This window comes from Xenia sp. Carnegie-2017, unplaced genomic scaffold (genome assembly GCF_021976095.1).
Source record: "Xenia sp. Carnegie-2017 unplaced genomic scaffold, XeniaSp_v1 HiC_scaffold_22, whole genome shotgun sequence".
Lineage (NCBI taxonomy): Eukaryota > Metazoa > Cnidaria > Anthozoa > Malacalcyonacea > Xeniidae > Xenia > Xenia sp. Carnegie-2017.
In genome coordinates, this window is record NW_025813485.1 from 8061373 (window position 1) to 8089105 (window position 27733).

Here is a 27733-nt window from a genome sequence, read left to right on the forward strand (position 1 = left end):
AGCAGTGGATATCGTCAATTTCCTTAAACCCGCCACCATATTACGTAATGAATTTTATGATCAACTGCTAATTAACATTACGTTATATCGGTATCTTATAAGTGAGGGGAGATATTTGGGTATTGTACTTTAAGTTATCAATACCTTCTTGTAGTTTCTTAAATATTCTGCTCCCATGCAATAAAAGCAATTTAAAACATCGCAGTGCCAGCAGTGGCGGCGGAAGATGCTTTGCATTAAGGGGGAATGTCTCGGAGGGGCGTGGCATTTTGACCTTTGTAGTTGTCGTTGTTGAACTCACAAATAATATCACTTTTTTCTTGTCTTGCTTCTGTTCCAGACTAGTGAAAAAGTTTTTGTAGACTGCTCCATATTTCCATTACATTTACCATAGATATATTACATTTACCATAGCACAGGCTTATGCAAACCAAAGACACCTTTGGGAGAAGACGAGAGCAGATCAGTGCATGCCCGAGACATAAGGTCGAAGGTTGCATATGCTCGAGAGTTCTCACAAATCCAGCAAAAAACCTTTGTAATTTGTCTGCCTTAAATTTTCATGACTGGATCACATTGTAAAATATGTGCTACCTAGACAAAATTTCATGACTACTGTGCTTTAAAACAAAACTTTGTCCAACTATGGATAAAACTGATTCAATGGCAGGCACAGCTTAAGTCAAAATAAATTATAGCAGCTCAAGGGTAAATTCAAAATACATTTTAGTTTCAGAATAAGATTATTAGTGATGAATTTCTAAAGAATATATTTTTACCAGTTAAGTTGCCTCTACGGTTTCGAAATGTAAATATAACAAAAAACGAGCTGCTGTGACTTATTTTGACTTACCTTATACCTGCCAAAGCATTGATTCAGAACTGGACGTATATGTGTGTAGTAACGTGTTTTCCTGGCCAAGAATATGCAACCGAAATGTTGAGTATTTTCTTTGTCGCTGGTAAATTATAAGCAATGAAAACAAATATCTTGGCGCTGTTTGTGAAAACTGCCAGAATATACGTTCACATACGTAAAAACGCTTAGCAGTGGGTCAAGATTAGTTTCAAAGCACGATCAAAGCACGAACTAGTCAACCGCGAATGTAGATCAAATCCATAAAATTGAGTTTGGTTTGCAGTAATTATTCACAAAAACGCCAAAAGCTTGATTGTGGTTTACGATATATTTAAAATTTCCATTCAACAAGGCGGAATTGCTTCATTCTTTGGCTCATTGAGCAAATTTCAAACAGTTTCATTATGAGTTTAACTTGCAAGTAGGAACGAAAATGGCGGCGCTATCAAATAATTAACTATTGAATCGATATCCACAAAAAATCAAAATATTTCCTAAACATACTAACAAACTTGTTGTAATCGCCAAACAAACACTAGTTAAAATTTCAAAATTAGGAACGAAAATGGCGCAAATTGATCATATGACCGATATTGCCCAATCGACGTTTGCAAACCAGAGAACAATACATGTCTCAACTCTCCCAATAGAGGGCTCCGCCAATCGAGGGCTCTGCGATGGCCCCAGCAGTGAACTCCATAAATAACTGGAACGATAACTTCGCTGCCATCTTTGAATAAGAACCTGTAGGTAAAACTCTAGAATTAAATTTATATGAAGTGGAGAATATAACACCAACCTCCAAATCTGTTTTCAGCCACCAAAAAGTTTTGTCGTTTCTTACCAGTTTCTTATTCTTTCTTCTGCGAGGACGACTGTTTGAATGAAATGTATTGGTGACAGGTCGTATTTATCTGAGTTTTTGAGAGGATATGTTCGCGTTTCCCATAAACATCATACAATGACGTTTTCTGCTGATTTCGCAAGTAATTTACAATGTTGTTTATGTTTTAAAAGTTGTTTATGAGCGACATGTTATGCCTGTGAAGATGGTTTCGCCACAGAATATCAACACGCATTACAATTAGTTTCCATGTTTTTTTGTACAATTCTTATAACTACGTTAAATTTCGTATTGCTACTATAACGCAAAAGAAAGCATGATTGTTAAAAATACCCTGGGGCAACTTGTAGATTAATATTCTTAAGATCTTCTGCTATAATGTTGATTTTCACATGCGTGAATAAAGTGTGAACCAGGTAGAGTTAATAGTTAGGACAGCAAAGTTTCAATATTCACATTCGTTTCCAGTTCAATGTAGATAATGATTTTAAGAGATGGAACTTTTCGTGCATCGATACATAATTAAGTGTTACTAATTGTGTTGTTTTGTTTGTTTTAATGTATTTCGGCGTTCGCTACTTAGCTACTTATCTGCAGTAGGTTTTAATCACAAAAAAATTCCTGCGCGTGATCAGTGCCAAATCTGGAAAAGTGAGGGCCAAGTAATTATACAGTTAGAACTTCAGCAAATACTAGGCAGGATACACATGTTTAACAACATATACAACATAATTGATAATAGAAAGCAAACGTTCTTAATATTCAAACACAAAGTGCGCTACCCTAAAGCGTTTTGACATTATTGCATGTTCAAATTAATTTGTTAAATAAATATTTCTATATGATCATATGTAAAGAATGAATTAAGAATTAAAAGATGTTTACTTTGTTTTCACAGGCTTATGCAAACCGAGGAGACCTTTGGGAGAACTCGAGTACAGATCAATGCAAGCCTGATCGAGGGTGTGCACCCTTATTGTACATGCTCGAGAGTACTCAAAAACGTCTCCGAAGTTAGCATATAAGCCAATGCAAACACAAAAATTTTAATTCTTTTATAAAATAACAACAATAAAAACAGACAAATTCAATTCAAACGTGTTGATATTCCCAAATACAGCTATTGACCAATCACCGTACGTATTTAATTTTATAATATTCAAACCATGTTCAGATAATATCTGGTCTGAAGCTAGACTGAATGATTTACATTTACAGGACAAAAATTACACACTACTAGAACTGAAGTGAACGAGTTTCACTATTTTAATAATTAAGAAACATTTGTTCTTGCATGGCTTTTAATTCCATTTAATAAAGTTTAATGACAAACAAAGAGTTAAGTTAATTTTTTCGTGCAAAATGCAAGTCTATTGTAAACACAATACGGGGTTATTTGATTTCGGCTGTGAATGCTTAAATTTGATCGCGTCGGTCAGATGCAAGCACAGCCAAACTCTGTGGACATACATTCAAAATGAAATGTTGCCGCTCAATGGCCGGTAAACTTCACAGTGACAAATTGAAAATACATTAATAACAATAGGAAAAAGGGCTTAGTTTTTCCTCAACAAGCAGCATTGAGTATCGGACGAAATAAATCAATGAAGCCCGTTTTTGTATGTATCATACTCTTCTAAATAACTTTGAGGTTATACAGTTGGTAAAACTTTATTTTTAAGAAATTCATAACCAACAGTTCGGTGCTAAAACATTCATAATATAACTACAAAATTAATGATTTATTTTGTTTAACGCTTGATTTTGACAGCTAGCCACGCAATGTTTCTCTTTTGATTTCAATTTTGCTGTCCAGAAGCTTTATAACCCATATGAGTTTTATAATTATTAAAACGAATGCAGTTATTCATTAATGAAGCTAACTCGTTCTTTACCCTAAAATTGTATTCATTCACAGTAAAGACGATGAATGGAATTAATTTCTACAAGGAAAAATACTTTGATGGAAAAGTTTCTCTGTGGTATCGATAAAGTTTGGGCTGGCATTTGCTCAAACAGAGGAATTTAAAGCGACAATGGTATAAGAGGTAGATGTCGAGTTCAATATTACCTAACTTCGATTAATATAAAGATTTGTTGTGATGATTGATTCTACACAATTGAAGTTCGTCACATATATTTCAATTTTTGCCAGAGAAGCTTCTTTAATATTCAAGAGGCTTCATAATGCAAGACATATATTTAATTTGCAAAATGCAACAGAACCAAATGAAATAAAATTTTACACAATTTTGTTCCTTCCTCAATGTAATATGGTCACAAAAAACACGGCTTAACTAATTTACCATGACGTAAATGAGATTCTAGTTTTCGGTAATTAGACGTAATCTGTGATATTTGTTAAATATAAGCATTCATGTCCGTTGCATTACGGTGCAAACATTTGCATGTGTTTTGGGATTTTTTCAAAGGCATTTAACGAAGCATGCAACATAAGCGCGAATAAAAGGGAAAGGCTGAAAAACAAATAAAAGAAAATTATCCTTGTAAAGTTCGGGTAAAAAACCCCCCCACAGTGTTTCCGTTTATGCTTCTTTTACTCCTGTATTTCAACCAAGGTTCGACTGTAATAAAAGAATCACTTGTAGAGAATTTCAACTAATGTTGTCTCGATTAGTAGTTGCCAACACTAATCGTATAACAAGCTTCTTTTGCTTCAGCATGCACAATTTTTGGAATGAGCTTAGGAGCTTCGAAATGACTTTTCAAACTTTTGAAACGTGCTATTTGAAACAAATTGTGAAAATCAATTTTTCACAAGGTACAACTAGCAAGCAGTAAACTTGAAATCAAAACTAGCTACGTTTGTGCTTTTAAAAATTTCACTAATCGCTATTTTAAAACGCGCAGTGATATTTAGGTAATTGAATTCAACACTCTAAACCTTCCGTGATCTTGCTTAATCTGCTATAATCTATTTTAATAACCAAGTTAATAAATCCCACCTCATGTTTGGACAATCTAACATTCACCTTGTGAGCCGACCTGAAAGGCAAATAACGACTTCATCGATTCCAGTTATTCGCCAGATCGCTAATTGTTTCGAAATTATCATGAATTATCAATTTTGTGATTGCGCATGGTAAATCGCCTTCATGGTAAAGTTTAAAATTTTTATCAAATAATGCTATATCTTCAATTCCAATGAGCATCTTATAAAGATCATTGATCTAAACAAAGAATCTATTCAATGTTTTTCCTGTTTGTTTTAGCTAGATGTAATAAAAAAAGATAGCAACGCGATACCAGATCCTATATAGGACAGGAAAACAAGTATGAAATGCTACAAAGAATATCTTATACCTAATATCTATCTGTCCGTTCATCTGGTGCTGTACCATTTGTAGAGTCTGAAATACAACAGCACATAGCTACACTTGTAAGAATTTAGGACTTAGGAACAGACAACTGCGCTAGAATATTATTGAAATGAAAGGGTTAACGAGAGTGCAAACGCGCCTCGTTTGCTGCAATAATTAAATTGCAAATATCACAAGTTAATCATAATAAATTTTTTAATCAAAAATTTTTTCAAAGTAACCAAAATGTGTGGACTATTATCACAAACTTTTCATTTTATTGGTCGTATAAAGACGCTTCAAAAGGCAAAAAGCCAACACATTTCTTGTCTTCACATAAGCATTTTATTCTCGATCTTGCAAACTTATCCTTCTCCAAACTATAGTTGTCACTGTCGTGTTTAGATAAAGTATCCCCATAGCTAAAAGTCAGCTCCTCTCCACTTTCAATGTCGCGGGCGGCAAAAATACAAAGTTTAGGAACTACAGAATTATGACGAACTGGAAATATAACCGTATTTGCGTTGCAAGAGTGATTAAAGAATCTTGTTACGCTGCCGTAACGCACAGCATCTATATGAGTCTTGAGAACGCTACCCCCTGCAACATGCTCTCTCAAAACCAATAGAAAGTTTGACCTTGCTTTACCCCAAATGTCAGCAGTTCTTCGTTTAGCTTCCTCGTATCGTATCAATTCACCTGTATATTGCGCAATAAAACGATATCGAAGGATGGGAACTAGTGTTCTCACTCCCAATCCTCTGTTGCCAGTGTCAAACACCTCTAGATTGAACGTCAAACCTTGCTGCGAAATACGGTTAATGCAAGACAATCCACAACGGCAATTGCTGTTACATTCGAAGATCGGTAAGCAGATGCCTAAATGAAAATAATTCTTTTAGTCGAGAAGGACAACCAGTTTTCATTGTTCGAGGGGAAAATTGACTTTTGCATGGAGCACATAATTTCATTTAAATTAAGCTTTTGTTAAATGAGTGCAGACTCGATGTGATAGAGTTCTCAAGATTAGTAAAGACAGAGATCTAATGCTTTACACTGTGCTTCACGTACTAACAGTCATCAGGCAAATCAACTGTCGCTAATCAGGCTTAGTCGCCCAAGCTGCATAAAATTATATAAGTCACGACAGATGCGCGTCATTTTGAATCTATGTGCAATAAATTTGAATAAAGGCGTAACGGCATCAGGAGGAGAACTTTTATTTTTATTGAGAGTTTTCTATTCATCCAATATAAAATTGGGCAGTTTTCCTTGAAACACATTCCCAACATGATTTCACTAATGATTTCAATGATCAACGATCACCATTTATCATCAAATATCTCAGAAACATTTAAGAATGCTCCAGTTGATAATTCTCCTATTAAGACAACAACTTTACCACGCCATACATTCTTAGTAGTGCTTACATGAGCCTCTATGTCCCATGAAAACGCAACATTGTTTGAAACGTGATCTTGTGTGTATTTTAGATGTCCTGACATAACAGCCACTGACCTTCAGAGTTCTCCATCTTTAATAAGCGACACTGTTCATCATAATTCTCTTCATATCTCACAATACACTGGCACGTTTTGACAACACACACATCCGGGCAATTACAGCCGGGGTACATAGACCGGTCGAAGTCGACATTAACACCTGGTCCACACGTTACACGTGTAACATACTGCAACATTAGAAAAATCAGGCAAATGAATGATTGCAGAGATTAATTCGCTTTATTAATAGTTTATTATTTTCTCTCCTAACTGCTTCTTGTTTTAGAAGACGAAATCAAAAACACCGTTAACAAAACGGTATAAAACCCGTTTAACACTGTACACTTGTACTTTATTAGTTTTCCTTTTGTTTTCAAACGTGTAGCTAGGAGAGAAAATCATAAGATTCACATGACTCCTATAAAAACTAGCGTTTATTGTTTATGTATAAAAACAGTAAACAGTAAATAAATATGGTCACATGGCTCTTTCACCGCAAGTTTTGTTCCAAAAGTGCAAAATCAAACAACATTTTAGTTGACATATAGACTACATTTAACAGTTGAGTGTGCAGCTATAGATAGACGGGTATGACGTCATTTGTGATAAGAACTAAAAAAGTGACCACGAGCCGCCGAGGCGAAAGGTCGCTTTTTGTTCTTATCACAAATGACGTCTTAATCGTGTAAACGCAGTCAAATGCTTTTGTCACTTTTTATTATGTTTCTGTGTACATAACTTACGGGCAATTCACTGAATCAAAAGCTTTTCTATTATTTTGATATTCACATTAAAATTAACAACTAAATTTCAAATGTAGCGATCGCTGTCTGTTCGTAAACAAGCCAAAAATATAAAGCCATACTACATTTGCTGGTATTTGGAACAAAAATAGTAGACGCTAAGTACTTTTACTTCTACTAATTTCTTTTGAAAGTGAATTGGCTTTCAAAAGAAATGAGCCGGGCATAACTGAATATATGACTATCGCCCCCCCTCCCTATCTCCCCAATTAACGTTCTAGTTTCGCCTTTGCCAACAACTTCAACACCCAAAGCATTATTTTCCATCACCTTTAGCTACACAGTAAAAAGAAAAGGGCCATTTTAGCCCCATGAGGTCGTTTTGGCTTTTGAACTTGCTAGCCGTATTGGCTAACAATGAGGGCTAAAACAGAAAATAAAGCCGTTTTGGCTCCATGACGGTTGTTTTTGCTCTACAATTGGTGCTAAAATATAAATATACGGGCCAATTTGGCCCCATGAGGTCGTTTTGGCTTTTGAAACTGCTAGCCATATTGGCTAACAATGAGAGCTAAAACAGACAAGAGGGGACGTTTTGGCTCCATGAGGGTTGTTTTTGCTCTCCAACTGGTGCCAAATTGGTTCGAGAGCAACTTGATGACTGCATCGAATCGGGTGACTCAATACAAATATGGCGGCCAACTATTCATGATGCACGCGCGTTTCGATTGCTGTTTTCACTATGATAACGGTCGTAGATGACTATGATATTGCAGGAAAAATAGTATTCCATTATCATTCAAAGTATAGAGTTTTTGAAGACGACCATTTGCTTTGTTTTGAAGACGACCTAATGGTTTTGAAAGTGATTCAATTGTCGTAGGAGTGAACGGCAGAAAACAAATTATGTCAGGTATTGTCTAGTATGAATGTATTTTTTGCATTTTAGCAGTTTTAATTGCTTTTGAACAAACTAAATCACATATTATGACAAAGATCTGATATCTTAGTTCTCAAAAAATTTCTGTAAGATTTTTTGTTGTCCCATTTGAGATTATTTAGCTGTTTTTTTTTTCAATATAAAGAGTTAGTGAACTTAGAAGTATCACATAAATTCAAGATGTACTTAGCTATATATTTCCTAAATGAACAACAAAATATTTATTTCTTTTATATATATGCCTTGTTATCTAAGTCTTTACTCATGAATCTTGTTTGCTGTAACTCAGCTTCAATACTGAATATTTCCCCTATACTAATTCTGAACAAAGAAAAACACATTTTTACATATGCTTCAATCATTCTGGTCAACAAAAAGCCTATTTTTACTTGAAAATACTTCAAAGTGTAAACCTGCAACTCCAGTTATCATATTTCTCACATTTACAAGAAAATATGCCTTAGGGAACCGTAAGAAATGCACTGTTTTCATTAAAAATGGAATTTGTTCTTTGCTTTATGATGAAGTAATAGCACTTTTGAGCAATTTGATAGGCAATACTTTACAATGTGATGATATTTGCTAAGTACAATACATTAACAGCAGCTCATTTATTATACAGAATAGCAAGAATATTATGCTTAAGTGGTTAGTTAAAGTTGAAGGCTTACTAAAGTTATTTAGGTTTAAGTCCTTTTAGAGGTGAGCTGATGAATGATCAGCTTTTGTTTAAGAGTTGGTCTCTCAACAGCCATTTCTTTAGCCATTTTACAAATTTGAAAACCACAATTGTATTTCTAAATTTCTGACATTATCTTGCCCCTAAACTAGCCTCCAACCATTTTTTGGGAGGGAGGAAGACAAGTCACAACAAGTGTTTTTGTGTTGTAGTATTCTTATGCTGTTGAAGCTGGGTTGAAAACAGAGTATTTACCCCCCAATCTGATTAACGAGCTCATCAGAGATGTCTGCACAAGTGTGCTAAGATTTACAAGCCATCCCAGCAAAACAGAATGAGTAAAGATTGCACTGATGATTGTCGAATCATATCCATTCTTGAAGGATCCACTGTTTGATGCAAACTCAAAGCCATGGGTAAATAATACTTAAAAGTGTTTATAACGTTTTGTTCAATTATTGTTTTGTTTTGTTTCATTATACATATGTGTCAAATAATAATGAATATTGATCACATGAATGTTAGCTCCTTGTAAGCAATAAGAATTTTTTAAAGCTGACATGTGTGATGTCATTCATTGTATTTTACTGTTAGCAAAAGTAAGAATGTATGATTTCTCAAAAGCGATTTTGCCAGACAAGTTAAAACTTTGTACTTCAGAAAGCATTTTGGGCAGTTACAAAGTTTTAATTTGCCTTGATAAATCTCTTTTAAAGAAACCACACATTCTTTTTGCTAACAGTCATGACAAATACATTTGATGATGTCACACCTCAATTTCCTATAATCATGCCTGCTAAAATCAATAACTGGGTGACTAACTAGCTTTCTCTTATAGGGGTCTATTGAGATGAAAATCTATAACCGATTCAAAAAATTGCAAAGAAAGAGATCTAACACGCCTGTTACCAATGTCTCGCAAACTAAAGGCAAAACAACAAAGAAAAAGAACAGTCACTGTTCTTCAAAAAGATTGGCGATGCTCTGGTTGCTTTTTTGGCCACATACTATATATACAATATACAATACATTGATGGCAAGAATGTCTATAGCTTTCTTGACATGGCATTATTGGGAATTATCCCAGAGAAGTGTCCATCTTCTGTGAAAAGTTTAGTTGGAGTATTATCAAATGTGTTCAACTAATCATGAATGCATATGCGTGGTATATACATTATGTTTTATTTCAATTCTTTTTTGTGAAGTTTAATTTCAGTGACATAAAAATATGTGCATGTAAACTATTTTAATGAAGGTGTTAAGCACTTATGTGCTTACGTATATTATACGAGTCTTGTTTATTGTAAGCTTTCAGTAATTTCATTTCTTTCCAGGGCAAGGGGCTGCTTTTTAGCCATTGCCGATTTGATGAGATAATGGGGCTAAATTGGCTATTCTGTCTAGAGCTGAATTTCACACAAAAGGGCCATTTTAGCCCCCAAAATGGGGCAAAATATTGACCCAGAAGCCCCATAATTTAGAGCCAATTTTGGCCCTTTAAAGAGGGGCCAAATTTGGCCCCTCTTGAAAGGGCCGAATTTGGCCCCTCTTTAAAGGGCCGAATTTGGCACTAAATTATGGGGCCGTTCTGGGGTCAATATTTTGGCCCCATTTTGGGGGCTAAAATGGCCCTTTTCTTTTTACTATAGTAAAAACGGTCCTGTGGAATCCTTTATAGTTATAAAAAGTCGATATGCCGTCTATGAACAAAGACAGTTTGGTCCCACGATACTTGGCCGCTATCTCTCATCCATCTCCATACAGATTCCTTTCCCACTATCAGCATGGGTGCGTTTTTATGAACGAAAGAAATTGCTATTACTAAGCTTGATTGAAACTATGTGCGTTGGAAGAATCATAATTGGGAGGCGGGGGGTTGGGGGGTGGCTTATCTTCATAAATGCATGATATGCAGTATCAGGTAACTTTGAAATTTATTGTTTTGAACGGCTTATAAATTTATAAATTTACATATCATATCTAAACGTGTGTTTGCATGTGGCGTCAAAGCAGCCATCTTGGTTTTACATTAAAGTGCTGATGCCCAACAAAGTATAAAATTAACATAACTTTTTTTCACTACATGCAATTTTCCCCAAACATGGCGACTGATGAAAACACTCTATTGAATAAGTCTCTCGCGTACTTTCTTGGCATCAAAAATGTCAACAAGATTTTGACATAAAGTGCACATAAGATTTCATTTTCGATGCTCAAAATACCTAAGAATAATACCTTCTCCACACGACAACATACATGTTCGAATCCATATTTGTCTCCGAGTTCACTATTAAATTTACTGTTTTGTGCGTGCAAAAACTTTGGCGGTGCACACGTATTTCCGGCTGTCGGCAGAACGCGTAAAGAGCGGATTGAATTTTTTGACCAATAGGAGCGCAGAGCTAGTGAGCACCAGTCAATAATTTAATTATATACAGTAGCAAAGTTGTACAGTGATGTCACAGTGGCAAGGTGTTCTGTGGTATACTCATTGCACTGCATGTCTCAAGGAGTCGTCAAGAGTCAAAACGTTGATAGCATATTAAATTGTTGCGTGAGATCCAATGGCTTTTTCCACAATCCTCGCCAGTCTGTTTATAATTTTAGCGGTACTGGTCGCTAATAGTGACAGTGAGTCTCGGCAATGCTTTACTGACGATTTTGGTATTATATCTCACAAGTATGTATGCAAGAAGTCGTGTTGTGGAATAGTGCATCCGTACTCTTGTCGTGACGATTGTGATGGCGTGCTTTGCGATAGCAACGAAGATTGCGGAGATGGATGTTGCAAGGAAAACATTTGTAAAGATTGTCCGCTTGGCACTAAAATGATCATCATTATAGGAGTTTCAGGTGTTGTGGGATTGATCGTACTCATCGGTCTCATCGTCTGCTGTTGTCGTTCGTGTCAAAGACAACCACAAGTCGTTGTGGGACGTTGGAATCACTTACACAACCCTAATCAGCTGAATACGATGCCAAATCCTGGAATAACCGTGGTTAATTCGTCGTCCATGAACGCCAACGTCTACATCCCACGATGAAACGATGATCCGGTCAAGTCAAATCAAACGATCGATTTTATAAAATGATAGAATTTTTCTCATGAGGAATTTTGGTATATAGTAAAGTAGATTTTTATTGTATCAGCTTGGTTGGGAAACAACAACAATTACAAAAATACAGGTTTTGAAAAATGGCGTTTATTCATTCCATATTTAAAAGTGAAATATTAGCAGAGTCAGCGCAACGAACTCTCTGAAAATAGAATTTATTGACTAGACTAGACATGAGTGCTTAAAAATGCGGAGCGAAAACTCAAAAAAGTTGAACATATATGATATTGAAACCTGTAACTAAGGGAAGTGTGCCTCGAGAAAAATTGCTTTCATTTTTAAAACCTCGTCAAGACTATAACAAACCCAACGTACCAAGCATCAAATTATATAAGCATGGGTGAAACAGACATCAAATTATAAGCATCCTGACAAAACGAGATCCACCAGTTAAATCTTTAACAGCAAAAGCTTCCATTTAACTCGCTTCTTTTTATGATATACTATAATTTTCGTAATTGGGTTGACCGTTCGTGTCCTTAATTTACATGCGCAGACAGCGCTAATTCCAAGAAAAACATTTTCCGCGTCGTGGTTTCAAATGTTTAATGCTTCAGGTCGTATTTCAAATTATGTCTCGCAATATTAGTAAGCGACATGTATGTGGGTTGATCCTTTTGAGCAAAACACCATGAATGAATGAATGAATGAAAATCTTTATTTTGACACGCTGGCCTTGTCAACTGGGGTTGATTTCCACAAGGGGCGTGCTTTTGTTCAAAAACAATTACAAAATTTACTAAGAAATAAATTATCTACAGAAGAGAAGTTTAAATATTTACAAAGTTTAGTTTATTCCATCAGTTACATGTTAAACTAAATCATAAAATGCAAGTAGCAATTTTCTTTTGCAAAAGTGACACGCTTTTGCTATTTCTGATTTCTGCTGGAATTGAATTCCAAACAGAAGCCCCATCATACGCAAAGCTTTTCTTCAAGGAGCTAGTACTAGGCATAGGAACATTTAGACAACTTGTAATATTGCGTAGATTGTAATCAGTGATGTCTTTTTTATAGGTAAACAATCTAGTAAGTGAATTTGGTCCAGCATTTTTTAATAATTTAAACATCAGCTTTGCTTTAGCTTTTTTTCTAAGTATTTCAAGAGGTTCCCACTTCAATTCTTGTAATGCGTTACAATAATCGACATCAATGCCCATGCTTATGATAATTTTTGCAGCTCTATTTTGAAGTTTTTGTAGTCTTTTGGACTGAGTTTCCCCCAATACACCCCAAACTTCACAGCAATATGTGAAGTAAGGATGTACCAGGGCATTATAAATAGAGATAAGTGTTTGTTTATCTGTGTATTGCTTTAATTTTCTAAGGGCGGAGATACCGGCTGCTACTTTTTTGCAAATTTTATCAGTGTTACTCCTCCAAGATAAGTGTTGGTCAATTATTAAACCCAAACTTTCGTACTCATAAATTCTATTTATAACGTAATTGCCAATTGCAATATGCAAATTAGAAGTAAAAACATTCTTGATCATTTGTTTCGAGCTTATGATCAAATATTCTGTCTTGGTTGAATTCAAACTAAGTTTGTTTGCTATCAACCACTTTTCAAGATTATTCAAGTCAGAGTTTACTGTCTTTTCTAGTTCAACTATATTATTATTTGAAGCAGTTATGCTAGTATCATCAGCAAACATTTTTGGTTTACATTGCTCTAAGCATGAGGGTAAGTCATTTATATATATTAAGAAAAATAACGGACCTAGAATAGAGCCCTGGGGAACTCCACAGGAGAGGAGTTGTTAGGATGAAATAAAATTTTTGATTTGGCATCTTTGAGTTCGCTTTGACAGATAGGATTCAATTAGGTTGTAGGCTTGTCCTTTAATTCCATACAACTCAAGTTTTCTTAATAAAATTTTGTGGTCAACAGTATCAAAAGCCTTTTTTAGATCAATTTGGACTACAAGTTGAGCAGTCTTTTATCCATGTTTGTGTACCAATCATTCGTACAGTCAATTAAGGCAGTTGTTGTTGAATGTGATTTTCTGAAACCAAATTGACAATCACTTAGGATTTCAGATTTAGAAAAGTAGTTGTAGAGTTGATCGTAAAGTATACGTTCAATGATTTTACTGACGACTGGAAGAATTGAAATTGGTCTATAGTTTCCAGGCAAGTTACAGTGTCCATTTTTGTAAAGAGGTATAATTCTTGCTGTTTTCCATTCATCTGGGAAGACAGACAAAGTTATGCACTGATTGAAAATATAGGTTAATGTTTCAGATATGACAGGTGCAGCTAGTTTTAAAATTTTACATGATATTCCTTCACAACCTGTTGCCTTATTTGCCGAAAGTCCACAAATGAGATGGTACACATTATGGCAGTAGTTGGCCGAAAGGCAGCAAACTCTGATTTAGTTGTATTTGTATAATTTTCAAAATTAGTTTTTGTGTTGTCTATTTCTTCAGCAAGTTTTGGGCCAATATTAGAAAAATATGTATTAAGGCCCTCTGCTATGCTTTCTGAGGTTGTAAAAGTATTGTCATTGATAATCAATTCATTTATAACTGTTTCTTTCTTTTGTTTTCCCAATAAATTGTTAATAGTTTTCCAGGCCTGTTTAGGGTTTTGTTTTTGACCAACAATCTTTGAAGAGTAGTACTCTTTTTTGCATATTTTAGTTTAATATTTACTTTATTCCTGCTTTTCCTGTAACACAGCCAGTCTGTTTCTAAATTTGTTTTCATTGCCTTGTGTTTTAAATAATCTCGATTTTTCATCAGTTCTTTTATGTTCCTTGTCATCCATGGAAGATTTTTTCCTCGAATCTTTTTATTTTGAATGGGTGCATATTTGTCAAAAATCTCAAGGAATAGACCTTTCCACATTTCCCACATAGCATTAGTATCATGGGGGAAGAAATATACAGAATCCCATGGCTGCTCCCTGAGTTCATCAAGAAACTTTTTCTCATTAAAGTTTTTCATGTTTCTTATTTCAATGATGTTTTTACTTTTTGGTATGGAAGTTTTCCTAATTGCAAAAATCATATCATGGTCACTAATACCTGTGTAAATAACTCCTGATTCAGATATTTTTTCAGGAGTATTTGTGACTATGTGGTCAATCAGGCTTTTGGAGCATTTTGTGACTCGTGTAGCCTGATTGGTTAATTGAGTAAGCTGATAGGTTTCGTAAAGTGATTTAAGTTTCTTTGTTTTCTCTAACATTTGGTCACATGGTTTTAGCATGTCACAATTTAGATCACCTAATATGTACATTTCTCGATTTTCATCATCCATTGACTGTATATATTTCTCAAATTCATTAAAGAACTCAGAAGGAGCACCAGGGGGTCTGTAAATTGTGGCAACTAAAAATGGTTTACTTTTTGGTTTAATAATTTCAATGCAAATTGCTTCTATATTTGTGGAGACAAGGTCATTTTTTATTTTATAGTTTATGGTATTGCGTAAATAAATGCAAACACCACCACCATTCCTTGAACGGTCTTTTCGGATTAAATCATATCCAGTTACATGCATCAAACCATCGTTAAGGGTTGTGTCAAGCCTAGTTTCGTTAAAGGCTATTAAATCAATATGACCCTTTGATAAGGAGCACCTTATCTCATCAATATTTTTTGGGAGACTGACTATGTTCAGGAAAACCATTTTAAAACCCCTTTTGCTAGAAACCTTGTTAAGATCATATGAAAAATTGCTACTTGCATTAATAGAATTTGCTTTTTCAATAGTTAGACCTGCCTCAATGTTTGACATACAAACTGCAGATAATCGTTCCACTTTTTTGATTATATTAAAGGTTCTAACTGCATATTTTGAAGGAAAGCCAAGAAATACCTCATTGGTTTTGCCATTTCCGAATTCAAATGGCAAATTTAACGGCAATAACATTGGACACAAATCTTGGGCAAAAAGATGGCACTCTTATTGCAGACTAGCAGCTGTCTAGTTTAAGTACATAGTTTAAACAGACCTGTCACATGATGACTTTACACTAGAAGTTACCATGGCAAAAAGTAGAAATGTTGACAAATGCCTATTAAGTATGTCAGCAGAGCAATATCGGTTGCTTGGACAGCTCTAGTAAGTGCTGAGATGAAGTTGGATGATATTCATGAGAATCATTGGGAGACACTAGACAAATTGCTTTTATATGAAGGTGGGTTGGTGAGTCAAGTCAAAAGACTAAAGGCAATGCATGTAATTATAACTTGCATATCCAAGTTATGCTAAAATTTTGTAATTTGTATGCATTAAATGTTATTCTTGCACCCTCCTTTGGTGTGCATGTGATATGTAAAACTGTAAACTATGAAAAAGATCAACAAATATTCATTAAAGCATGAATGAAATTGAGTAAAATTCCAATATGTGTCAAAGCAGTTGTTGCTTCGCATTTGCTGAGTTTAGCTTGTTTGAAAAAATGTTGAATCTAACAAATGTTTCAATTATCAGCTACATGCATTCATTAACAGGTTCATCATTAAAACTGAAAATTGATATAAATCACAATGGTAGAGATAAAGTCAATAAATTGTGGTATAGTTTAAAGACATTCCAAATTTATGTGCAGAATAATTTGACCATTTCTTCACAACTTTCAATGGTAAAAAAACATGACATAGACAAGTCACACACACTATTAACATGTTCCATTTGAAAATTTTGATGAAATATATATAGCAAGAGCAGAAAATTTCACAAAGAACAAAAAACATAACCCAACAATTTTATAAAAATATTACTTGCATTCGCTTGCAACACTTATTCAGTTATTCCATTGTATTCATGAATCAATTCAGCTGAAGTTTTCTTCAAAGCATTTTCCCATAAGCAAGCATATTAACTTTTTCAAAGTGATTCCAAATTTTCAATCAATTTTGTGTCTTGAAAGCATTGAGGCATCAGAAAGATTTAATTTAAAAAATCAATGCTCCCGATAGCTTATCCATACTCAAAGTCACAGACTTTTGCTTTTTTAATTATGTTGCAGGCACTCCATGCAATTTTATTCTCAATCTAACAAACATACAAGTGAAGAGTTCCCAGTGGCAAATCCAAACAAGGCCTCTTCAACACCGCAAATCATAATTAGATCATGAGCCACTGAGGCAGATAATCCGAGCAAGCCAAAAAGGAGCAAGAATTTGCATGATATATAGCTTGTAAATGCAGGTCTAAGGGCATGCCCCTAGCAAAATTTCAAATCTGTGTTTTGATTGACCACTTTTCCTGCTTTCTGAGGTGATCTATAGGCACGCTTAACCAGTTTTCCATGTCACCAATACAAAATTTTAACCTATGTCTAGCTGGAAATTTTGCTTGCTGGGCTGGCAAGCTGCCAATATTGCCAGAAATTCGGCATCTATCTATGAATTGTTCATAAAGAAATTGAATCGGCCATTAAAGTAAAAAGCATTCAATGTCTTGAATTCATCTATTCAGAGCTATTTCAGTAGCCAGAAGGTAGGCTTACATTACTTACATACCCCAATTTACACTAGTGGTTTATGTTTGACAAATATGTTATATGTAATGAAATACATGTATAGCTTTGATGTAATTTATAGACATCGACACTCCTCCCCAAGCTCCCCCTTCTTTTAATTCATTTTCTGACTGACAAAGTGTATTCGGCAAAGTTTGAGTAAATGTTACCTGAAAAGAAGACGTAATTGAAGCGCTGTCGTTGATACTTTCGTGAAGACAAACTGGAACATTTTCCAGACCATTTGATATATCACGTACACAATGAGGCTGACTTTTGAAATCCAACTGTCCTCGTGCCTTTGTTTTTTCTTGCATTTTGCTGCATTGCTGAAGTTTGTCACAATGTCACCGAAGTTCATCGATTATTAGATCGATATTACACGTTTTGTTGCAAAATACATAATGTATTTACATTTCATACAACAAACCGCTGAATAGTTGTATCGAACAGCTAACAAATATAATAGATTTCTCGAATGTGATTGGTTGAGGGGTGTAGATAAAAAGCGGACGCGGACGGCGGACGCAAAACGCGCAAATAAAATGCTTTTAGTCCGTTCGTAAAATACTCTTATTCTACGTCGAAAAATAAACATTGAAAAAGCTAAAATAAAAACGAAACTAAATGATGCTTTTAAGAGACATAGGTATAGGCAAACAGTGGAAACAGTTTCGTGCAGCTCTGTTTTTAATGATTGTACGAACGTCTGTTTGAGAGGTTTCATTGTTTCTCAAACAATGAGGTTTCATTGCGTTACACTCTATATGACTGACTGAAAATTGAAATATGCATGTTTAATTGCTTTAAATAATGAGGTCAAAAAATATATCCTGAAAGATAAAGCTCGTACAAACAGACGTTCGTACAATCATTAAAAACAGAGCTGCACGAAACTGTTTCCACTGTTTGCCTATACCTATGTCTCTTAAAAGCATCATTTAGTTTCGTTTTTATTTTAGCTTTTTCAATGTTTATTTTTCGACGTAGAATAAGAGTATTTTACGAACGGACTAAAAGCATTTTATTTGCGCGTTTTGCGTCCGCCGTCCGCATCCGCTTTTTATCTACACCTTGGTTGAGAGCATAGCACCATATGTAGTTGCTCTGTTATGTAAATATCTCTTTGGCTGAAAAGCAATGAGAGGTAAACAAGCTTCTTTCTTGATTTGAAACCAGTTTGAAACATAGCAGCAGTTGTAAGTGAACAATGTCAGCAACTCAACTGTTACTAAGTACTACTCATACAAACAGCTCTGCAGCATCGGCACACCCGGAGGCCAGTGCGTCTATTTTATGAACACTCGGTAGATTTTCGTCCATATTTATTCACATGATTGTTAATTTACACAATAGGTACACTTCAGCTCGATAAATAATAGATAGTGATGGGTTATATACAATGTTGCAAAAACAGCTCATATAATGCAGCTAATGCTATTATGAATACGTAAAATATTGCTATACACTTCTAACTGTATTTTCATTCGCTGACCAAGACCTATCCATTCCCTGAAAAAAATGTGCACATAATAAACTCAATTGTCTTTTTAGTCTTCTGCCTTAGTCACGTGCTGTAAAATATGGATGAAATTGAATGGAAATGTCGTGCCTCTTCTTGACCCCTCTTCAAGAGTGAGAGGTTAGCTAGTCTTAGCGGAACCAGTGTCGGTCAGAATACATTACTGAAAATATATTTCCATTTTGAAATACTTTGGAGTGATTCCAATTTGGTGTATTTTAGTCTCAAGTAAGCTTCTATAATTTATTTTAACCTATCCTAGATTTGCCACATTTGGTTAGTTTCTTATAGTTATTTATAACAGGATGCTAAGAGCAATATTACACTTGGTTTTCGGACACGTTTGATGGGGTACAGGGGTAGAAAGTGTCCAAAAGAAGTGGTATTTTAAGTGATATGCTAAATCGTTTCTGGTCACTTTTAAATGAAACAGACATGGTACGAATATTTGAATGCAAATTGATTAAATGTAACCTTTCTGTAAACGACAAAACCTTAACGGTCTCAATTCTTACCGCAAAATCCACACGCTAGTGGGCAGTATAATTTCATAAATGGATAGTTGCTTTCGCAAGCGTCGCTCTCTTCCGTGTATGACTTGCACCCGGAGATCTTGTTTTGACAAAAGTAGGTCTTGCTACCAGCTGAAAAAATATGAAAAGACGGATTTAAGTCACTTAACATGCAATAGAGATAAAAACAAATGTTGCGAGTCATAACCTTTTCTGGAGAAAATGATCCGTTGATCAGATGAGATCAAACAAATTAAATGCATTTAAATTATATCAGTTCGCCAACATTGCTCCCCTCGTGCAAACTTGGCAGTGAATATGTTAATCATTTTATAAATGGATTCCCTTTTGATGCAAAACGATTGCTGATCGTATAACACAAATAAAACAAGCCTTCAAAGGAGCGGGGAGGGGTCATGTTATGATCTTGAATGTGTTATAATTTTAAATATATACTGATGACCCAAAGGCTCATTTCATAGTGACGTTTCAAGTGTGTTAAAAAGGAGGGCATTTAACATGTTTTTCTCTTTGCTTTCCAGTTAAAAAGGTTTTTGAGCAATAAAACCAGTACAATCAACTTTATTGTACAATTCAAAATTCGCGCCATTGCCCCTAGTCCTTTTTTGTCATTAGTGCGTTCAAACGAGACTGTCACAAGTCTTACCATCAAGTTTGGCTTTCCGTCTGTCGCATTTGTACAATTTTCTTATTCTTTTAACGTCGCCAGGACTGAGATTCTTGGCGTTGCCAAATCTTAAATTGGGGTTTCTTAATGATTGAATTGTATCTTGACCATTTTTCGAAAATGCTCTGTTATTATAATGTAAAAGACTATTGAAGTCGTATGGCTGAGAAAAGGTGTCCACATCGAGGTTTGAGTATGACTTGAAATTTCTATCCATGCCTGCAAGAGTTAAGGAATTAATACATATTTAATTTAAACATTGAACATAAATGAAAACTGAATGTTTTAACTCTTCGGAGATTAATCGACTTCTGTTATGCGACTGATGTTGGTGTTTTTTTGTTTTATACACGCTGCAACAGTTGAATAGAATAATCTGTTTCAATATTATAGATATATTCTGTCTGTATCAGTTTTCGAAAAATACCTCAGTTTGTTGGTTTGACTGAGGTTTAACTTAAGTAACTTTTTATGAAAAATGAATCGATGACTCTTGCATAGAAAACAAGAAAACGTATTTTTGCTGCATTCACTCTATTGTTGTTTACTTATCTACTAAGCCTTAATTCATGTATCGTTTCAAAGAAATTTATAACTGCCTCTACATTCATATAATGAGACTGCATGCAGTAATTACATCTCTGCTACACCGCTCATTACTTTGCTAACCATCTGCTATGTTCCAGTGCAGTATTTTCACGTAACGATCGCGGTCTGGTCTTGAGTGCTCGTGTAAAAACCCTAGAGCGTGCATTATTTCGTGAATGGCATGGTGGCGTGTCTGGCACGTGACACCAATGGATATTTCCTGACCAGCATCTTTCCGGCCAACCAACGAATAACAGCTAAACAAGAATTATTGAGATGACTTGTTACACATGTTGCCTCTGGTGAAAGGTGACCGACAACAAAGTATTACAGTCATGAAATTCCATTTTGGCTCCTGTGAATTTTAGAATGATTTTTATACTGGAGTTGTACATTTGTACTCGATGAAGTGGAGATCAAAATGAAGGTGGGCTTTGATATCGTCTTCCTTACAAATATCATCCCAAGCCTAACCCAAGCCCCACCCTCAAATAAAAAATGAAAATTCTTCGAAGGACATTTGGCGCAATTACGTCATTTCAAAGATTGAATAAATGACTTCATCTAAACACAGTTTTCCTCTATAGTTGGGACACCAACACATACTATTTGCCGAATTATCATTTTCTAAATCATCGATGAAGATTATTTTACTACGTGTCAGTTCACTGAAAGAAGCATCATCCCCATAGTTTCTTACTTGCTGTGTCATTGTCCTCATTTTGATATTTTTTTAAATGACTAGTCAGTAAATACGGTTTTCCTCATGACAATGGGGAGAAAACTATGTCATTGATTGCCGGAGGATTCTCATATCCTCGTCAAGTACAAAAGGTAATCTCAAGTTGACACAATTTCTGCTCACACACAACATACAGGGAAATTGGTTGGTTTGACTTACGTTTAGTCTAGAAAGGTCAGATAAAGTAATTTTGTAGCATACGTACCCTTGGCCCTGTTTGAACGTGATGTATTGCTTGTCCGATGGTCTTTTCGGAATGAAATGTATGCAGGTTTTGGCTGCCAAAGCTCTGAACGCCCTCCTCAATTCTTTACGAAAACGAGGTGCTGTATATAATGAGAAAGTAAAAGTTGAAAACACAGATCGATGCTCAATTTAAATGAATTTCACATGCAGGGCCGTCCCTATAACGTTAGTTGGAAGGGTTGCTTATTCGCATATTCAGGTTTTCCCGACTGATTTCTTTTGGACGTATGATTGCTTATAATATCTTCAGTGAATTGCTTTCGAAAGAATCAGTCTTGCACAACTGATTATATGAATAGAATAAACCACTCCCCCTAATTAACGTTCTAGGAATGGCCCTGTTCACTTGTCCAATCCGTTTTCCACGCAGATCACTCTTTTTACTAGTATTTACAGTTATTGCTTGCTAGCATAGACTTTGTTGGCAATAAGATTACGTACTTGCACTGTTTGAGATGTTATATGGAATCAAACCATTGTCCCATAACTTGACATTCTTTCTCGCCATTCTTTTCTGTCGTCTTCCATGACTTCGTTCCATCATTTTCAGCAAATTCTCATCGGGGACAATGTCGCCCTCAATTATAGCTATAACAGAAAAAACCCCTTTATCAATCCATTGTCTTGGTACGCTGTTGTAATATATTGTTTTTAACAGAAGTTTATGTGTTCTTTTTTTGAGAAATTTGTTCATGAAGGACTTATGCATCAAAAAAGACTGAATTTCTATGAAAGATGCGTATTATCTGAGCTTCTCACCGACTTGGTAAAAAATTTTCAAGTACCTAATTGGCTATATATAAGTTGCTTAGTTGAAAAGAAAACGGGACAAGGTATCAAGTTGTCAGTTGCTAATTATTCTCATTGTAAAAACGCGATTCCATCAGATTACTTCATTCAGTTTATCTGCATGAACAAATCTTATATGGTTTTCTAACTTCATCAGTTATGTCACAAGAGCTATAAAACACTTTTCGCTTCCGCCACTCAACGCAGTTTGTTTTCTTTTCTTGTAAGAGTAAGCTGCGGATATTTGGGATTTTTTAGTCTGATTTGTAATTTAACTTGGCTAACCTTGACCTCTCATTAATCTGGAAGAATTATATTCTTGGAGGCTTGAAAAAATATTTGGCTATTTTTTCCTTGTAGGTGCTAGTTCAAAGTGTAAATTATGTATGTGGTGCCTATTAAAGTTCATTCGACTCAATCAAACGATGGGCCCATTTTAAGTTTGGTGTATGTCGACATAAAAAGACTGGTTGCATACGGATAAAATAATTCTTTGAAGGGTTTATCGATAAATAGAATATCGCAAGTTTATTTAGTCCATTACACGTGTTTATATATGCAGCAATTTGTCAACAACAAGTGCATTTATTGAGTTAAGAGCTAACTTTTAAATTGCAGTTGCGAGAAAAGTTACGCACCGAAAGCTACAAAACTTGTTCGTTGTCATAAATTTCACCATTACATTTTTAAACATGATCATACTATTAAAAATGTCTGTTATTGTGATTTCCTACCGAAAACAACAAATTTAAGCCAGCCACTTTCGTTTGATGAGCGATGGAAAAAGGCGACATATATTATACTGCTTATGTGGATGCCGGCTTAGATGATCGTTTTATTGCATTTTGAAGAATCTTTTAATTTGTTATTTCTACTTAGTGCAAGCTGCAAGATGTTATTTTAGGATTCACATGATTAGTCAAGCTCTTTAAGGTAAATTTATGTTGACGCAATTGCTAAAAAAATTCTATACGATGAACTGACATCGATATCTATTCCAGACAGTTTTCAATCTGCAGTTAGTGCAGTACACTGTTTTGCATGCATGCAGTTGTATATCATATGGCTACAACACCAGCACGATAATTCCTCAACAAATTCAAATACAAGCAAGAAACGTTAACTAAAAAGATTGCCTTATTATAACTTGTCATTTTTTCTCCTCTTCCGGGCAAAATAAAATTCATTATTTTTTGTGATAAGCAAAAAAGTTTTGTGACGCACTTGAACGGCCAATTCTAGCATCACCGGAAATGTAAATACTTTAGTTTTTTTAAATCATTCTTCCTGATCAAGTAGTTAAGCCACCAGAAAATTCTATACCAATCATAATAGTTAAAGAGTACGAGGATCTGGCTAATTGCAACAAATCCTTAGTAAAAGCCTGTACAAACAACCATATTAGAATTAAAGCTCTAGCAGCTCTGTTAATTTCGATAAATTGGATATATAAGCTCAGCAGGTGCGTTATGATCCAAAAAGCTTTTGTATTGTTGCATTGGTCTATCTATCCATGTATAAACCCCAAGTTACATTACATGGCGTAGCCAGCCTGCAAGCTAGTCCTGCTACGCAAATTTCAAGATGTAGTCACTTATTTTTCAGTTTCTTTAGAAAGCTGTTGTTAAACAATGATTGATATAGCTATGTAAAAGATTCCATGGAAAAGCATTCCGACGTTTCTGTGTTCGTGTTTGTCATTTATCAGTTAGATTAAGTTTTCGCAGGATGAAATCATATTTTTTCCTTTTAAAGGTTGCGATGGCTGACAGCTATTATTGACTGTTGAGTTAAAATTTTCAACTAATTTTCTCTCTTTTACTATGCGGGCACTTCTTGTACTTAGTGGACATTTCATTGGTACATGTTGACAATACTCTTCATTAAATGGGCTTAGCAAACAAACTGGTCTCCAGATAATTCGCGACTAGCTAGTGGAACTAAATGACAGCATGTGGTATGTTTGAGGACAGGTTGTTAATCCAATAACACGCCAATTAAATTCAGTTCTGTAATTCAGTTGGGTTCAAGTGTCCAGATCTGTCGATGTCCAAGATCGTAAATTGAAAGAAATTCAAGCTATTTTTGCTTTGCAGATAATGATCTCAATGCTGTGTTAGCAATACAAGTTTGCAATAATTCCGTGAAAAAGACAAACAGGTTTGCTAACAGCCTTTCACCTAAATATCTTTGCTTGATTCCATTGTAAAGTGTTAAGAAAATGGTTAACTATTGCATGGCAAGAATGTTCAACTACGTGCTTGAGGATCTAATTTTCTCAAAAGAAAAACGTCATTGTAGTTCCCGTAATTATATTGTGCCCGATAACTTAATTTATTACGTGATTTGCTTCGGTCACCGGCAGTTAAAGCTGACATAGCGCGTGAAGTGAAAAGGTGCAGGATATCGCGTATATTGATGTGGCACGAATGCAAACACTGTGCAATAGCCATCCGGATTTTTCCTCCCGCTATGCAAATATTCCGGTGTCTATTGACTATGAAAACAATCAATTGCTAAAGAAATTCATTAATAAGAACGATGATATGAAATTGAAAGGGCAGGACAAAATTTGCTGACTGGCTACGCAGGCTTCGCTATAATATCCGATACCCTGTATAAAAATCGTAAGTGTCTTCTAATTTTAAATTCGATTGAATGATGACAACGCACAACTTTGGAAAAACACAACATGACAGATCATATTTGCGTGCAAAGCGAACATCAGCTCATCAAGTTCCATTTAAAACAAAGATATTTTACATTTTTTTCTAAATGCCAGTGTAGATTCGCGACTTACTTGGTTTTTGACTCAACTCGTCGTCCGTCATCATTCTTTTTATGGCAAGTGGATTAATGGCTTCTCCGACACGAATTGCCACAAAGCATAACGAAAGACATTGCGCATAAAAGATAACCGTCGACATATCCTTATTTTTCTGCTCCTTCAATATTCTAAATTGAATTCGTCGATTGCTTCGCTACGTTTATTTATAGCATGAGTTTGAAACGACAGCATGAGCCGTTGTATACCGTTTCACAAATGCAAACCTCTTTTATAGTACCAATGACGCGCACGCAAAGTAAATATTCCGACGTAAGATGACAGATTAATGACAAATATAAATTCGATCTCAATTGAATTGTTGTAATTTATTTACCGTTTAGTACATCCGCCCTCATAAAGTCGCGTGAACTCAATTACTTACGGAAGTTGCCAAACTACAATGGTTGGTATTCTACTACCACATGAAACTCGAGCATTCCTCAATTAAGAACAGCAAAATGGCGTAATCAGTCCGCTTGTATTCTGTCCTGTGTTCATGTGAAAACAATAGATTTCTAAGAAATAAATAACTATGATGTCCTCAAATGTACATATAGCATGACTAAAACCTTTTGGACTAGCCACGGCACAGGAGAAATATAACCATTTCCTATGCCATAATCTTGTGTGCAAAGCAGAAATGAGTTAGTCAAAAATGGCAATTTGGCTTCAAAACCATACTCTCATCTATTTTGGGGGTTTACTCTGATGCAAAATTGTTTTCCTTATTTACGAAACATACGCCCAGATTCAGATCACATTCACTGGATGTGATATGAAAATCACTCTCTCTCTAATAAATGACAATTCTCAATTGATGGCAAGTTTTCCTCTAAAAAACATCAAATCAAGAATTAAGTGGAGGGAAATACTGTCTTCGAATAATCATGGCGATTTCGATTTCCAGCTCAATAATGATTGCTATCTACACTAAAGCTCTTAATTGATTCATATAACTATGTCGGATCACAATATCGTCAAGAAATTTTGCTTGTGTAAACTCGAATAACATTATGCACTGTGCAGTTGATTATAATGAACCAAAGTCTTGGGTCTCTTTGGGTCTCGAACCAAAGTCTTGGGTCAACTTATTCTTTATAGTTGATTTGCATTTTTCATCAAGAGAATGTTTATATCATCGATAACTGCGATGTCCATGATGCTCGGCCTATCTCTACACAATGTCCCTTGATTGATGTTTCTATCTAAGAAGGGAGGGACTCCATTGTGTTCTTTCTACAGCTAGTGCTATGATATTAAATCAAAATGGTGACAATGCAATATGATATTGACAGCATGAACACTATACACAGACCTCATTTCCTAAATACGTAGCTCTTTCCATCATATTATTAAATACATACTTTAAACAGAAAAATCTAATGAGAGACTTCATTGATTAAGTTATGGCATATAATTATGTATTTCTCATTGTTCAGGAAGAAGTTTGCTAAAGGTTCCATCTCTATTGGTTTGCAGGCTAGAAGCATTCATACAGGGGATTATTATGTTTGTCTATTAACACAAATGTAGCTCCATTTGTTGATGTAGATCAACCGCACGTTCCGTGAAACAGAAAATAGCTATTGTCATTGAAAAAGCGGCTACTTTTACAACATAAAACCACTTTTGACTCAGTGATTTTTAAATGAATAAGAAGAAATAATCTAGAAAAATTCAACTCATCGGTGCTCTTTTCCGATGACGCAAGTTCCGTATACACCAAGATTATCAAAGGCTTTGCTAGATAAGTCTAGTAATCTTATAAAATTTTCACTATTGTTCTTCCATATACAGCTGCAACTCTCATGAATTATGCTAATCGTATAAAATAATTAAAAGCTAACTGTATTAATTTTACTTATAAATTGCCATATCATCTTCATTTATCTCCTGGTTGATCGATATAACTCTGTCGAGCAGATCGACGCCTTCCAGCAGCCCTAAAACCTTGCTCCCAATGTTCATATTAGCATTCATTGCAATAAAAGACGATAGAATGTTCTATAAACATATCGTTTACAAGAATGCATTTGTCGGGTTTTTCATATAGACTACCGGATGTAAAAATGATCACGGTGAAGTTAAGTAAGAGAAATGATGTACAAAACTATTAATTTGAGAGACGTCATTTCTCTGAAACCAAACGAGCACTACAAATAATGATATATAATTTTCACTGTTTCCCCATAAAATTAATATTTCTAAAAATAAAGTCTGCGTGGTCTTAAATTTCTTTCTAATTCAACGAGTCTCGCTAGAGATAAGATATAAGTGATTTGTATATGAAATGCACCTTGGCGGAATACGTACTTCAATTAAAAGGCAGAACAATTGG

At 35.1% G+C, this 27733-nt stretch overlaps 2 protein-coding genes and 3 long non-coding RNA genes across 5 annotated transcripts; 3 read left to right on the forward strand and 2 right to left on the reverse strand.

Annotated features, from left to right (window-relative positions):
* LOC124445731 lies at nucleotides 1-26886 on the forward strand. The gene is made up of 3 exons (XR_006948240.1): nucleotides 1-13; nucleotides 11243-11247; nucleotides 26783-26886. It is a non-coding gene; the product is annotated as an uncharacterized LOC124445731 (long non-coding RNA).
* Nucleotides 5222-17882, reverse strand: LOC124445727 (histone-lysine N-methyltransferase SETMAR-like). Its single transcript, XM_046996478.1, has 3 exons — nucleotides 17652-17882; nucleotides 6542-6713; nucleotides 5222-5902 (listed from the first exon to the last, which is right to left on the reverse strand). Exons 1-3 carry the CDS (start codon nucleotides 17796-17798, stop codon nucleotides 5301-5303), a joined length of 921 nt encoding a protein of 306 aa, XP_046852434.1. The 5' UTR covers nucleotides 17799-17882; the 3' UTR covers nucleotides 5222-5300.
* Nucleotides 7879-10194, forward strand: LOC124445728. Its single transcript, XR_006948238.1, has 3 exons — nucleotides 7879-8181; nucleotides 9100-9303; nucleotides 9726-10194. It is a non-coding gene; the product is annotated as an uncharacterized LOC124445728 (long non-coding RNA).
* On the reverse strand, nucleotides 18790-25658 carry LOC124445726 (zinc metalloproteinase nas-1-like). Its single transcript, XM_046996477.1, has 7 exons — nucleotides 25369-25658; nucleotides 22221-22367; nucleotides 21739-21859; nucleotides 20873-21048; nucleotides 20183-20422; nucleotides 19519-19647; nucleotides 18790-18993 (listed from the first exon to the last, which is right to left on the reverse strand). Exons 1-7 carry the CDS (start codon nucleotides 25493-25495, stop codon nucleotides 18983-18985), a joined length of 951 nt encoding a protein of 316 aa, XP_046852433.1. The 5' UTR covers nucleotides 25496-25658; the 3' UTR covers nucleotides 18790-18982.
* LOC124445729 lies at nucleotides 25067-25945 on the forward strand. Its single transcript, XR_006948239.1, has 2 exons — nucleotides 25067-25195; nucleotides 25351-25945. It is a non-coding gene; the product is annotated as an uncharacterized LOC124445729 (long non-coding RNA).
* Nucleotides 26887-27733: the final 847 nt, after the last annotated feature.